Raw genomic sequence first — 15,022 nt, forward strand, 5'->3', positions numbered from 1 at the left:
CTACCACGTCAGCTAGCCGTTGCAATTAGCCATTTTTGACCGTTTGAACTCCAAAAAATTCGAAAAAAAAATCCAAAAAATCACAAATTTCGTCCCCAATTTTTATTTCGAATTTTTATGTAATTTCCGAATTTTTAAATTTAATAAAATGAGGTTATTGTGTCCATTTAAATTATAAAAGAATGCGTTCTGAAATGGTTAAGTCTGGAATGGAAAAGCTGACGTGGCTATGGGCTGAGGCTGCAGGCTCACTGATGGAGCGCTGGGGTCGAGTGGGCTGGCGAGAGCTGACGTGGCGCTGATGTGGCTGTGGCTGCGGGCTGGGGCTGCAGACCCACTGTTGGAACCAGCCTAAATGGTCCTTTAGTACGGGGCGTTTTAGTTGGTATTAAATGGTGTGGCATTTGGTACTGACCAAGCTTGATGACCGGTACTAGAGGCGTTCTCTAGCTATGATGAGTCCTCTAAATAAAAGAATAAAAAAGAATAGATTATAGATAAAAGTGTGGACATGCAAGCATGGAGAGGTACTATACACTGATAGATATGCATCTGCACTTGGATCCGAGGGAAGCTTGTCGGTGTGCGAGCCCGTCGTGGTCATGGGCATGGACAACGATGCCTACCCAGCCGTCCACTAGCTTGCAATTTGCATCATCATCATCATCTCCTAATAATTATAGATCTAGTATATATGTGTTGCATTAGAGAGATAGTAATTAATATTACTACGTACATGCATGTATATATATAGTAGATAAGGATTATTAATCTAATTAAGTTACTCAGACACGGTCGCGAAAAAATTAAGTTGCTGCGGAGCACGCATATACGTGTATATATATAATCCGTCGTGATCGATGTGTCCGAGTTTTCTCCATCTCCGTGGTCCTCAATATATAATAATCTGCATCTGCTTGCTAGCCTAGCCAGCCACCATGCCATATATATAGCCATACTAGCTACTAGCTGCTGCATCTCCATCTCCATCTCCATCTCCATCTCCATCTCCATGGATGGGTGTGGATCTCATCATCTGCTACCTCATCTCCATCAACTGCCTGTCTCCCGCGCCCCCCAGTTGCCACTGAAGAAAGCCGCTGATCGGTCGAGCAGCTAGCTAGCTATCTTCGCTTGCTTGCTTCTTGCTTGGATAATTATTAGACACCATCGTCAGTCAGTTCGATCATCGAGATGGCTTTCAAAGGTATTCTCCGATCCGATCCATCCATGGATTAATTAATTGCTAGCTTGCTTGTTCGATCTTGTAGTTCTTATTTATCTAAGCTAGTTATTATCCCTATAGACTATAGTGGACGACGGAGTGATGATGAGAAAAAAAAACGATAGATATGCTCAATCAATATAACTGCTGCTTTAATTTCTGCGTGCTATGTTCTTTTAATTTCCCACCCAGCAGAGTATGCAAGTAATTAAGTAAATAAAAATAAATGCATGGACACTTAGCTTTTTTCTGATTAGTCCAGCAAATTCTTCCTTATCCGATATGTGTGTGTGTGATCGATGTGGACAGCGGTCCCATCCCCATCCCCATCCCCATCTCGGCGCTTGCTCGCTTTGCATCTCTTGTCCTTTTTTGGCAGCTAATATAATATTTACATACCTCTCTCTATATACATAATAAACAATTTGGTCGTCATATTAAATAAATGATAATATTCATCCAGACTAAAAATCTATCTGAAATTCTTTAAACAAATAGTTGATATATATCGCAGGCGGTCAACCTCATGTACTTTCATGGCCCCTATCTGTCGATCCCCTCCAAGTCAACAAGTTAGTGCTCCTATGAAATGGACAAAATATAAACATTAGAATATTTAATTCATGCGGGAATGTTAATTTATTTCTCATGTACTAATTAAGCTTCGTTTTTCTTAATACAAATAACCAGGTATAAATGCCTAAGCCTTTTCTATATATAAAAAAAGATTCCAACGATCTAGTAGACCCTTTGGATCAAACAAATATTTGCCAACAATTCCTTTGAAATTGCTTGGAAACCAGCTATTACAAAGAAATTTAGGAGAAAACATAATATGATATATACGACTTTTCTGTCATGTACGATTCCTTTTCATGTTTAAAGGAGGCCAAAAGTAAAAGTAGCTATATATGACAAAATTAAAAAAAAATGCACACACTACTGAAAGCTGGCCGAATCCAATTCCATGTATTTAATTTTTTCTGATATTGATGTATACACATGATCATTTATCACCATCGTCCCACATGCATGCATCCATTTTCATCTTTATTTACAAGTATATATACCTACTATCCACTCCACCTTTACTTTGTTCTATTTTCTCTGTCACGCTAGTCCAGTGGGTTCACACTGTCAGAGAAATGATTTTGTATTTCTTTTTCTGTCAGCTTCATTTCTAGAAGTTTATGATCCTCCCATCCCATTCTTAGCTTTGAGGTGGAGATAATAGACGGTGCTTTTGTCAAATGCTTCATTGTGTGTATTGTTAAAGTCAATACGATATATATATAAATAAAAATGCAAGCAGCAAGTTACTCCTACTAGTTATGCTGTGAGTGGAGTGATCGAAGTGAGTGATGAAGTGCAGGACTTCCACGCGACTCCCGGGGATCTTTGGAAGTCTTCAATCCAGACGCCGCCCCCACCTCGCGGGAGCCCGTCACCTCCCCGTTCCTCATCGCCGATGAGGAGGTGCAGGAGGACGACAAGGATGCTGCCGTGGGGCGGGCCGCGCAAAGGGCCGCCGAGTGGGGCCTCATCCTCCAGACCGACAAGCACACCGGCCGGCCGCAGGGCGTCACCGCCCGCCCCTCCGGCTCCGGCCACACCAGCGAGAGTGGAAACTCCCTCGACGACAAGGCCGCCGCCGGCATACCTCGGGTGTCGGAGGAGCTCCGCGCCGCGCTCTCCGCGTTCCAGCAGACCTTCGTGGTGTCCGACGCCACCCGCCCCGATCACCCCATCCTCTACGCCAGCGCCGGATTCTTCAATATGACCGGCTACTCCTCCAACGAGGTCGTCGGAAGGAACTGGTGGGTCGCTCCCTGCACTTGTTCGCCTAATTAATATAATATATATGTATATTATTAATTAATTGATTAATATCTGTGCAGCCGCTTCCTCCAGGGCTCCGGCACGGACCCTGCCGAGATCGCCAAGATCAGGCAGGCGCTCTCAGCTGGCTCAAACTACTGCGGCCGTCTTCTCAACTACAAGAAGGACGGCACACCGTTCTGGAATCTCTTGACCATTGCCCCCATCAAGGATGAGGATGGCAGGGTCCTCAAGTTCATTGGGATGCAAGTAGAAGTGAGCAAGTACACGGAAGGGACCAAGGATACGGCTGTGCGCCCCAATGGATTGCCAGAATCACTTATCAAATATGATGGTATGTACTAATTAATTAATACTGCTAGTTAATTTGGCTGTCATTTATTTTCCAAACCAAAGATCAGCAATACAAAGTTACTATCAAACTGAATAATGCAGCAAGACAGAAGGATCAGGCCCGTAGCTCAGTCTCTGAGCTTCTGCTTGCCCTCAAGAATCCTAGATCATTGTCTGAATCAAGAAACAGCACCTTAAAAAGAAAATCACAGGAAGCAGAATGTGTCTTTTCGACTCAAGTTCCTGGCAAGAGAACCTCCGAAAGTGGATCTCGTCGAAGCTCTCTGCAGAAAATCAGTGAAGTACCCGAAGGAGGGAATAAAAGTGGAAAATCTGGCTTGCGTTCATTTATAGGGTACGGTAACAAATAAATCATATATATCATGTAGTCACAGCATTTGCTTTCATATATAATTTCCTTGCTGAGTCCCTGTTCCTTTCATTTAATTTACTGCCACATTTAATTCTTCTATGCAGTTTTCTTGGTATGGGCCATGGAAATGTAGAGAAGAACATGCTGAAACCAAGAAAAGATCTGCTAATTGACAGTGCCGATGAAAGACCCGAAAGCTTTGATGATGATTTCAGGAAGAAAGAAATGAGAAGGGGTATGGACTTGGCTACTACACTTGAACGTATTGAAAAGAATTTTGTCATCACCGATCCAAGGTTACCTGATAATCCAATTGTAAGACAACAAAGAATTAACTCAGATCTCTTCTACCTCTAGCATCTATCCTTTCTTCTTTCTGTTGACATGGATACCAAATTTCCCTCAAACTGCATCCATTGTTTGGTCCTTGTAACAGATATTTGCATCGGATAGCTTTTTGCGATTGACAGAGTATAGCCGTGAAGAAATATTAGGAAGAAACTGCAGGTAAATGATAACCTTTCAACTGCTCTTAAACTAGATATTAGAAAAGAAAATGGAGGCATGTATGCTACCTGCCTGCCCCTTGCAATTTTCATGCACCGTTTAATCATATATAGTTAGGTACAGTGACAAAATCTTCAAACTGAACCGATTTGTTCTTTATGTTGTAGTGGCTAATGAATCGCTTGGCATTTACTTCTCTTGCAGGTTTCTTCAAGGACCTGAAACTGACCGTGGAACAGTAAAGAAAATAAGAGATGCCATAGATAACCAAATAGAGGTCACTGTTCAGCTGATAAATTACACAAAAAGTGGTATGTAAGATCATGATGCAATTTTTTATGACCCAGATATATCGAATGTAGTTAGATCCACTGCTTTACTAATACATGATTAGTAAACTACAAATTTCTGGCATATAGAGGTTGATAATGTGCAAATATCTATTTTCTATGATTGCGAGCTTAATAAAGTTGCATATGGTTGTTTAACACTTGACCAGGTAAAAAATTCTGGAACCTCTTTCACTTGCAACCAATGCGTGATCAAAAGGTACTATAATATGGGTCATGGTAATTATATTGTACTCCAGATATTTGGTTTGCAATGTTTTGCATGTGAATTGAGATGTATCTTACTTGACTGTTGATCAGGGTGATGTTCAGTACTTCATTGGGGTTCAGTTAGATGGAACTGAACGTGTTCGAGATGCTGCTGCAAAAGATGGTGCCATGCTGGTTTGTGCCTACTTTACTAAAAACTAGCATATCTGTGCTCGCTATCTCATCAAGTACCAGGAAAGAAAAGAAGAAGAAAATACCAGATATATGTGTGGCAGCTAATATGTTATCAAAGGAAGCTTTCTGTAGTGCGTGCTTACACTATTTATTAGCATTTAGCAACATCAAACTTTTATTGAATATTTAGCTTTCTTAAACCCTGGTGGTCAACATTGGTAATAGTAGACTCGTGGTATTATGACATCCTAATATAAAATCTCCATAGTTGGCATCCTTTAGGTTAATTCATGTTCTGGTGGCTTCCATCCTTAATTGGCTTGCCTTTTGTTTTAGTTTGAATAAAATAATTTTCACCACTAAATTTTGGGTACCTTAATTTCTAAATTTCATAGATGAAAAATGTCGTACACGTTAACATTCAATTGTTCATTTACCAGGTTAAGAAAACTGCAGACAACATTGATGAGGCTGCAAAGGAACTTCCTGATGCTAATTTGGTCAGATAAATAAATACTCATTTTGTTAATACAACTAAGTATGGTTGGGTACTTCTAACAGAAATTTATGGTCATATTAGAGTCCGGAGGATCTATGGGCTAATCACTCAAAACCAGTCCTACCAAAGCCACATATGAAGGATACTGCATCATGGAGAGCCATCCAAAAAGTATGTTATACGCCTATATGAAATTTCACCAAATAGCTACTACTAGCATGCCATTTGCGAGGCTACTGGATGAAGGGAACAATCATGGAGACACTTGAGAGAGCAACTCGCATATATTCTGCAGTAGAATTTACTAGTCTCTGCAGTATATATAGCTAATCAGGAGGTTATTTGAGACAAGTGCTTATAACATTTTTTAAATCTCCCTGATTGAACATGCAATTTTTTGTAGGTTCTTGAGAATGGTGAAAGCATTGATTTAAAACATTTCAGGCCAGTAAAACCTTTAGGATCTGGTGACACTGGCAGGTAAGTACTTCTTTATTTTGAATGGAAATAGTACTGGATTAATTTACCAATTATAGTTTTAGACAATAAAAATGTGCATTATTTTTGAATCGCAGTGTCCATTTGGTCGAGTTGCTTGGTACAGGTGAATACTTTGCCATGAAAGCTATGGATAAAAGCGTCATGCTTAACCGAAACAAGGTAGGACTTACAAACTTCATGACATATGAAATTTTAGCTATTACCATCTTCAATTGTCTCTTTATATATCTTTATAATACCTCTAGGTCCATAGAGCGACCGTTGAACGACAAATCCTTGATATGTTGGACCACCCATTCCTTCCCACATTATACGCATCATTTCAGGTTTGTTACATAAATAAATATTATTCTAACATGCTATGATGATACTTGACTGGTTAATATTTATTCTCCTTATTTTTATTCTTCTTTTGTTGATGATATTTTGATTAATTTCTAGCATCTCAGTATTGCCATACATATGTCACAGACCAAGACACATATATGTCTTATTACTGACTACTGCTCTGGTGGGGAACTTTTTATGCTCCTTGATAGGCAACCTATGAAGGTTCTAAAGGAAGATGCAGTAAGGTATACATTGACTTGAAACTGTTTCTTTTGCTTAGATGTCATGCATTATTCTCCATTGTTTTATGTGGCTTAAGAAGCTGTTAACCATATAAGCTGTTTGGAGACATGACTTTTAGAACTTGTAAGAAGAAAATATTGAATAAATATATTCTTAATTGTCATAGACATGTTGATCTGGTCCATAATTTGGTGCTTGTTATAGTAGGAGACAAGAAACATTGCTTGATATATTGCTTCACGATTGTTTCAGGTTTTATGCTGCAGAAGTGGTCACAGCACTTGAATACTTGCATTGCCAAGGTAGCCATGCACACCATATTACTTATTCTATACATGACATTCTCTTGGAGTGGTGGTGGATAATAGCATATCTATCAGTATATAGATCAATATTAAATAGCATACTTGAATCCATTTATATCTTGCTTGACCAATATTAATCATTTGGCCACCTCAAATGCATATTTTGGATAAGAATTTAACCATTCGTGAAAGTGGTGGTCTTCCTTAGCCGACAAAAGGGGGAAAAGGAAGTTCCTTGCACTTGTTCATCACACATGTACTAGATTTACCATTTCTAAGTGTCTGTGGCCCCCTCTTCTAATCTATTCCCCCAACAGGTATAATCTACCGGGACTTAAAGCCGGAAAATATTTTACTTCATAGAGATGGGCACATTTCCTTGACGGACTTTGATTTGTCTTGTTTGACATCCTGTCTACCACAGGTAAAATAACTTGAGAGTTGAGGGCTATTATTTCAACTTCTTAATCTTGTTTTTCTTAGTAGAAATTGATAACTAGTCCTGTCGTTTGATATGATAGGTGTTTCTTCCGGAAGATAATGATAGGAAGAAAGGGAGGAAGAAGAGCAGGGGTTCTCCCATATTCTTTGCTGAACCAATGCGAGCATCAAATTCGTTTGTTGGTACAGAGGAGTACATTGCGCCTGTATGTGTATTTCTTTAATTTATCCAACAATTTCTTGTCTATATTTTTCGTGCATGATAGTCAGTCAGCATGGTTTGTTGAATGGATCCTGGTATACATGTTGCAGGAGATCATTACCGGAGCTGGGCATACAAGTGCTGTCGATTGGTGGGCTCTAGGTAGCTAATGTTGTGCCAAACAAAAAAAAACAAAAAAATATGCATTACATGCTATACAATAATGAGTGAGGATTCATGTTTGTTTGTTGGATCAGGAATTCTTCTATACGAGATGTTGTATGGTTACACCCCATTTAGAGGAAAAACAAGACAGAGGACCTTTGCAAATATTCTGCACAAGGACATCAGATTTCCTACGAGTATAGAGGTGAGTATTCAGTAATAAATATTTGATTCCCTTAATTTTTTTTATGGATGGTGTGAGGATGGAATGCAGGTGAGCCTGGCGGCGAGGCAGCTGATGTACCGGCTGCTGCACCGAGACCCTGCAAACAGACTGGGGTCCTACGAGGGCGCTTCGGAGATCAAGCATCACGCCTTCTTCCGCGGCATCAATTGGGCTCTTGTTCGGACCGCCGCACCGCCTAAGCTAGAGGTGGCTGATACAACTGTTGCTGCTAGTCACACGGATATCTTCTAAATTTTAGAAGAAAAATGGTATGATAAAGTTGGCAAAAAGAAATCAATTGATGGTCAACATGGTAATGATTGTTTCAAAAGTGTTGGCATGTCGTCAGAATGTGTGATGCAAATGTAATGTAATGCTAATACTCCAACACCATATGCTAATTTACCATAGTCATCGTAATTAAACGAAATAAACATGCCTTCTCTCTATCTTTTTTTGGTTATTATTCTTTTAGAGGATTTTCATTTTCTTTGGTTAATTAAGATCCACAGGGGAAAACACGGGGGGCTGGGGGCAGCGCGCGTGACTGGGAGCAGTCACGTCGCACAAGCCCCCTCCCACTCCAGATTTTTTTTTGCCTAAATAAGCTCAACAAACAGGCCTACATGTAATCCAATTAAATTTATTTTAGAATAAAATATTTTTTTGTTTTGGAACAATTTTTAATTGTTCCATCAATAAAAAATTTTATTCGGAAAAAAGAAAATTGTTCGGGAACAAAAACTAGTTATTAGGCGTTGTGTGATGGTTTGACTGCCAGTCGCCTGAGCGAGGAGCGCTACTGGGGTCACATTGGTGACCCCCAACAGATTTGTTACCCACTTGTCACATCCGGTTTTAAGGACAAAACCGAATGCATAGCTATATATATGCCAGGATCAAGTTTCATACATATAGAGACATCATAAGTGAATAATCAGTAACAGTATCACGAAAAAGAGAATAAAAACAAATAAAAGACTATCAGAGTTTACAGCTTATCCTGAAAACGAAGACTCCAACTTCACAGGCAATCGACTGGGGGCTGCGTACGCCTAGAACTCAGCAACATCTTCAATAGACTCCACCATAACTTTCTCCTTCTGAGCAGCAGTAAGCAAGGGTGAGTACACTTATGGTTGGTACTCAGCAAGGCCACAAGAAATAACCAGAATGTGATTTATATCCATCTTTAAGTTTATTAATCATGTGAGGGTCCAAGCCGCTCCTGACCGTGACCACGGCTAACCGGTTAGTTTTAACTCTGCAGAGGTTGTACACTTTCACCACAATTCGCGTAAAAGTTCCGAAGAACTTTGAACCCAACCACGCAATGTGCTAGCTAGGCACAATATCACACTTCCGAGGTGTGATTGCATAGGGACGCTACGAGGCATTTACAAAGATTTCCTAACCTATGACAATCCGCTAAGGATTCAAGTCAAAGCGGTCATAACACTGTCCTAATGAGGTGGTACCTTGCCAAAGGACCATTAAACAATACCAATTGCCCCAAGAGGACCGAGCTATATCCCGTCGATGCATCCCCTCTTGCCCTTTCGGTAAGACTGTCACAAGCTAGAGTCTCTAATTAATCAGCCAAGACCAGAGCCATATAGTATTGTGGTTGTACTGTTTTCTTGGGTGGTTCTCCATGTTCCAATTAAATCATCATAATACTCTTGTAAATAAGCATAGACAGAAAGATGGTTAGGGTCACTTGCCTTTCTCCAACAAAAAGTTACTCTTACTGCTCTTCAGCTTTTGCTCACTTGGAAATCTTGATCTTCAATACTTGAAACAGCGATCCTTCTACTCGGAGCAATCACCGGGCAAACATACAAAGCAAACAAGAAGATACATCTAAGAACAATACACCAAAACAAAGAAAGTCTTTAAAAGAACGCACTAAAGGATAGGGTTCGTTGCTATGGTTACGGAGGCGCAAGAAACACAGAAAACGGAGCTAAAACGGCGATTCTATGGGTTAAACGGGGAGTTAAGGATTTAGTCGCGATTAGCCAAAGGGTTAAGGACTAATGGAAAAGATTTGTAAGACACAACAAAGTGTGCTCACAAAGGATAAAAAGGTTATAAAGCTATCGCACACGTCACAAGGATCACGTGAGCGCGAGAATCGCTGAAAACGGAGTTGAAACGTGAAAGATATGGCTAAAACAAGGTTCTAGAGGCTTATTTGTGAAGAAACAGGGCTTCCAGGGGCTAGATCTGAAGAAACCAGGGACTAAAACGAAATTAAACCTAAACTACAGGGGCTAGCTTGAAAAACTACAGGCTAAGGACGGCGGGTTCTATTTTGGAAAAGCTCAGGGGTTAAACCATAAAATAAAGGACTGGTTTGTAAATACTTTTCAACTGCATAGGACGGCGGGTTGATTTTCTAAACCAGGGGCTCTTTTGCAAAACTTCCTCGATTGACCGGTACTGGTTGGGTTGACTTGGGTCGAAACGGATCTAGACCGTTGGATCTAGATCCAAGGGCTGGGGCAAAAGGGGGCGTCAACCGGTGGCTCATAAGTCCGGCGGACGGCGGCGCTTGGCCGGGGGCTCAACGGAGTAGGCGTTCTAGACGCCTCGGGCTCGACTTGGCTCGGTACTTGGATGGGGAGGGAGAGAGCGATGCAGCGAACTCATCTGGGTGCTCGGGGCAGCGAGAAAACACGGCGGAGGGAGCTACGGCGGCGAGGGGCGGAACGGTTGCGCCGGCGAGCAATATTATGCGAGTGAGAGCGGGATAGGGGTGGAGGAAAGGGGGCACGGCGTTGCTCACCCTGCTTCAGAGCTCTGGGGATGCTCAGGCGCCGAGAGAAGGCGGCGGAGCGGCGGATCCGCGTCGAGCCCGAGCTCGGCGGCTCCAATGGCGACGGCGCGGCTAGGGTTTCGCGCAGGCGAGGGCGGCGGCTTGCTAGGGTTGGGGCTCCAGGGGGTGCGGCAGCGCTATTTAAAGGGCCGCGAGGCCGCCTCGGCGTGCGGGTCCGTGGCCGCGGGAGGCGTGCCCAGCACGGATTCGGTTGCCGAATCCCGGTCGAAAATCGAATTGGAGTCCGGTGCGGTTGCGGCTCGCGTGGGATCCGAGTCGGCGCGTGCGAGCGAAGCGGAGCTGCTGGGGGCCTCGGGACCAGCTCGGCACGGGCGGAGGCCCACGGCAGCGGCGGAGCACAGCGCGGGGCCAGGAGCACAGAGCAGAGGCGGGCAAGAGGGGGAGGACGGATCCGACGAGCGGGACCCGCCTGTCGGCCGGGAGAGAGGGGGCGCCGATCTAGGCCGAGAGAGAAAAGTGGGCCGGCGGGAGGGGGAGTTTGGGCCGCGGGAGAAGAAAGAGAAAAGGAGGTGGGCTGGGCCGGCTGGGCTGAAAATGCTTTTCTCTTTTTTTTCTCAAAACCAAACAAACAAATTCAATTCAAATTCAAACACAAAGATTTGAATTCAAATTGAACTTCAAACATTAAAACAAAGCAAGGAGGCTTGAAAGCAACACACAAACAACTTCATTTTATTTTTTTTAGAAATTCAAACAAGTTTTATTTATTTCCTCTAAATTCCCTGCGAACAAAAGAAAATGTTGCAAAATTTTAAAACTATGAGAAAATCGTTGCTTTATTATTTTCTTTTAATCACATCCTGAAATTTGAAAATTTCAGGGTGTGACACCACTACAGATTTTCACTACAGATTTTATGTTGCTGGGCCTAAATTGACCCATAGTCAAATTTGTTGTAAAAACAAATTTATTTTATTTCGGAACAATTTTTAATTGTTCTAGCAATACAAAAAATTTGTTCGGGAAATTTTTTTGTTCTGGAACAAAAAGTAATTATTGGGCCTTGTGTGATGGTTTGACTGCCAGTAGGCCGAGTGACTCCTAATATTTGCGGAAAACACATCTGCATAATTTTTGTGGGCCGTACCGTACTTGCATACTATTATCTTGGGCTGGGCTGGGCTGGCCTTCCCCCATCGTTTTCTTTTCTTTTCTCTTCTCTTTTGGAGGAAGGAAGAGAGAAGCCACGCGAAGCCAAGTTCCAGCGACGTCCCTCCGAGCGAGGAGATAATGGCGCCGCCGTCCCAGTTGCTGCCGCCGACGTTGCAGATTCTCCGGCACCGCTGCCACTTGTCCACTGTTGTCTCGCCGCCGTCCAAGGCCGTGCTCTACGACGAGCACGGTGCCCCCGAGCAGGTGCTGAGGGTGGCGGATGCGCCGCCCGTCCATCTCGGGGACCGCGACGTCTGCGTCCGGATGCTGGCCGCCCCCATCAACCCCTCCGACATCAACCGCATCGAGGGCGTCTACCCCGTGAGGCCCCCGCTCCCCGGCGCCGTCGGGGGGTCCGAGGGGGTGGGCCAGGTCCACGCCCTCGGCCCCGCCGTCACCGCCCCGCTCTCCCCCGGCGATTGGGTCATACCGTCCCCGCCCTCTTTCGGTAATGCTTCGCTTGCTGTGAGTTCCAATCAGCAAGCCACTGAATTTAATTTGGCCGCCTGCCTGCAGGGACATGGCAGACCTACATCGTCAAGCACCAGAGTGTCTGGCAAAGGTCCGCAGCGATGTGCCCATGGAATACGCCGCCACCGCCACCGTCAACCCCTTGACCGCGCTCAGGATGCTCCAAGAATTTGTAAAACTCAATCCTGGTGCTCTTCTCACTCGCTTCATCCATGCTTGCTACTCCAAGCAAGCAGAATACTTACTCGTCATGGCCTTCAATCTCCACTCTCAGGTGATGCCATTGTCCAGAATGGTGCTACCAGCATTGTCGGCCAGTGCGTGATTCAGCTCGCCAAGCTACATGGAATTCACACAATCAACATTATAAGGGACAGGTAACTCGTCTTCTCAAAACATTAGATATCAGGGATTTTGTTGCTGTCTTGGCTTTCTACATGATTGTGGCAGTTTTCTCATGCTTGCCCTCTGAAATTATTAAGTAATCTGTACCTGTATTGATTTAGGCCGGGCTCAGAGGAAGCAAAAGATAAACTCAAACAACTTGGTGCGGATGAGGTGTTCATGGAATCTCAGCTAGACATGAAGAATGTCAAGAGCTTGCTGGTACTGCTTCACTACCTGCTTTATCAAATTACTGATCATCATTGACCTTGTCAGCTAATATAATATTTTGTTTACTTGCCAATTCTTCACAAAAGCCATGCATTGTCTGGTAAAAGTTGAAATTCTTTGCTTGAGACAACTGAGAAGGGACTTTTTGCTCAACTTAGGAAGGTTACAATCTGAGGTTGGCAAATACAGTTTAGATTAGTTCTACTAATGCAGTAATGAACCATGAACTCATTGTTTTTTTTTTCTGCTTGTGCTATTATTGCTTTATACTGGCATACAGCTTCCAGTTTGTTTATCTATAAGAAGTAAGCTTTTTTCAAGTGAACCAATCCATTATCTATTTAACGTTTTATTTTGTGTCATGTTAGGGTGCTTTACCAGAACCTGCATTGGGATTTAACTGCGTTGGAGGAAATGCCGCTTCTCTGCTACTCAAGTTTCTGAGGTAGTGAGGTTGCGTGTTGAATTTGACAAAGTTAGAATGTTTATTTCATGCATAACCATAACCCTTGTTCTTTAGGCAAGGAGGCACCATGGTGACTTATGGTGGAATGTCCAAGCGACCTGTCACTGTTCCTACTTCATATTTCATTTTTAAGGTCAGTACACCAGACCCTGCTTGTGAAATTGTGCTTCCCAGTTTTGCACTATATGATACCGTTATGCCATCTTAAATTTTTTAATGCTAATAGTAAAGCGCCTAGAGTTCATGCAAGCAATGTTTCTGCATCAAAATTGTCACATTTGGATTATGCCCCTATCTCTCATTAGATGAGAATGAAAAGAAACTAGTACTGAATTTTTAGCATGCTAAGACAATGAAACTATTTGATAGATGATTTCCTCCAGGATAGTTGTATTGATTTCCCATTGGTTATATGTAAGCCGCTAAGTTACTTAACATTGTGCAACACTTTGAAAGGATATTTCCCTGCGAGGGTTCTGGCTACAGAGGTGGATGAACTCAGATAAGGCAGAGGATTGCAGAACAATGATAGACTACCTCTTGGGCCTGGTGCACGAAGGCAAACTCAAATATGAGTATGCGATGTGATGTCATTCTACTCTTATTGGATTGCAGTTGATCTTTTTGGCATGCTCTCTCATCTGGAGGATATTGTTGTATGAGGCATGAAGACAGAAATGATGGATCACATTAATTTGCATGCAGGATGGAGCTGATTCCGTTCGGTGAGTTCAGCTTGGCTCTGGAGAAGGCCCTGGGAAAACATGGAAGCCAGCCAAAGCAAGTTATGAGGTTCTGAGACGAAAGATAAGAGGGGCTATAGGGATTATCAAAGTATCCCTCCCATTGATGTGTACATTCTTACAGTTGGTTATGTCCAATGTTTGGCAGAGCGACTTGGGAGTTTTGTGAAGGAAAAAAGGCCGCGCAGTCTTGATGCTAGATTCCTGTCCGAGCGAGTTCATCGATCTTTCATTGCAATGAACTAATGAAGGGGCTAAGTGAGTGAATTACCACGAGATAGCAGTTGTACACATGGGTTGTGCGTTAAGTATTTTTGTTTCTGGAATACGCTATCTGCGTCATTAGTTTGTTTAGGCGGATGGTTAATACGAATTTAATAGAGATTTGTTTCTAATAGTATATCAATCGTTTTTGTGAAACCCATAGTTTGGATAGTGAGGAGAACTAGTTGTTCCCCTATTTGCTAAGGAATCAAGCAGAAGCTCTAGGTGTATGGGCCATTATAGTAGTAATCATATGAAATAAAAATGTTCAGTGTCTAAATCTGCTAAATACTCTCTGTATACATCAGGTAAAAAGTGTCGGTGTCCCGACCTGGGGGCCTGGATCCCAACTAGTAAATGCTGCGTGTTTCCTCGTCCCAGATGATGATGCAAGAGGCAATCACAAGAACGCACGGTTTATTCTGGTTCTGGCCGCGGGGCCGTACATCCAGCAAAAGGGGTGTGCGAGGGCACTGTATTATCTTACACCCGGAGTGCTTGTAGTAGGGGATACAAGCGAGGTGAGAGAGGAAGGGAAGCTCCCAA

General features: G+C 42.9%; 1 protein-coding gene and 1 pseudogene across 4 annotated transcripts; both read left to right on the forward strand.

The window, feature by feature from the left end:
- Nucleotides 1-933: 933 nt before the first annotated feature.
- LOC120696487 (phototropin-1A-like) lies at nt 934-8,842 on the forward strand. 4 transcript variants are annotated; one of them, XM_039979413.1, is made up of 23 exons: nt 956-1,207; nt 1,740-1,797; nt 2,593-3,042; nt 3,124-3,398; nt 3,500-3,752; nt 3,875-4,085; nt 4,207-4,277; nt 4,482-4,588; nt 4,777-4,826; nt 4,928-5,011; nt 5,452-5,511; nt 5,592-5,681; nt 5,914-5,990; nt 6,086-6,170; nt 6,257-6,337; nt 6,483-6,586; nt 6,837-6,886; nt 7,207-7,313; nt 7,411-7,536; nt 7,643-7,694; nt 7,790-7,902; nt 7,972-8,089; nt 8,650-8,842. In XM_039979413.1, the coding sequence occupies exons 1-23, from the start codon at nt 1,195-1,197 to the stop codon at nt 8,676-8,678; spliced, it is 2,664 nt and encodes an 887-aa protein (XP_039835347.1). In that variant the 5' UTR covers nt 956-1,194; the 3' UTR covers nt 8,679-8,842. The 4 variants fall into 4 exon arrangements, 3 of the variants coding, with proteins under 3 accessions (XP_039835349.1, XP_039835347.1, XP_039835346.1); XR_005684200.1 differs by lacking the exon at nt 8,650-8,842 and having other exon boundaries at nt 954-1,207; nt 7,191-7,313; nt 7,972-8,372; XM_039979412.1 differs by lacking the exon at nt 8,650-8,842 and having other exon boundaries at nt 7,972-8,372.
- A 3,077-nt stretch (nt 8,843-11,919) lies between these two features.
- Nucleotides 11,920-14,618, forward strand: LOC120696488 (annotated as a pseudogene).
- The last annotated feature ends 404 nt before the right edge of the window (nt 14,619-15,022 follow it).

The sequence above is a fragment of the Panicum virgatum genome, chromosome 3K (assembly GCF_016808335.1).
Source record: "Panicum virgatum strain AP13 chromosome 3K, P.virgatum_v5, whole genome shotgun sequence".
In the NCBI taxonomy this organism is placed as follows: domain Eukaryota; kingdom Viridiplantae; phylum Streptophyta; class Magnoliopsida; order Poales; family Poaceae; genus Panicum; species Panicum virgatum.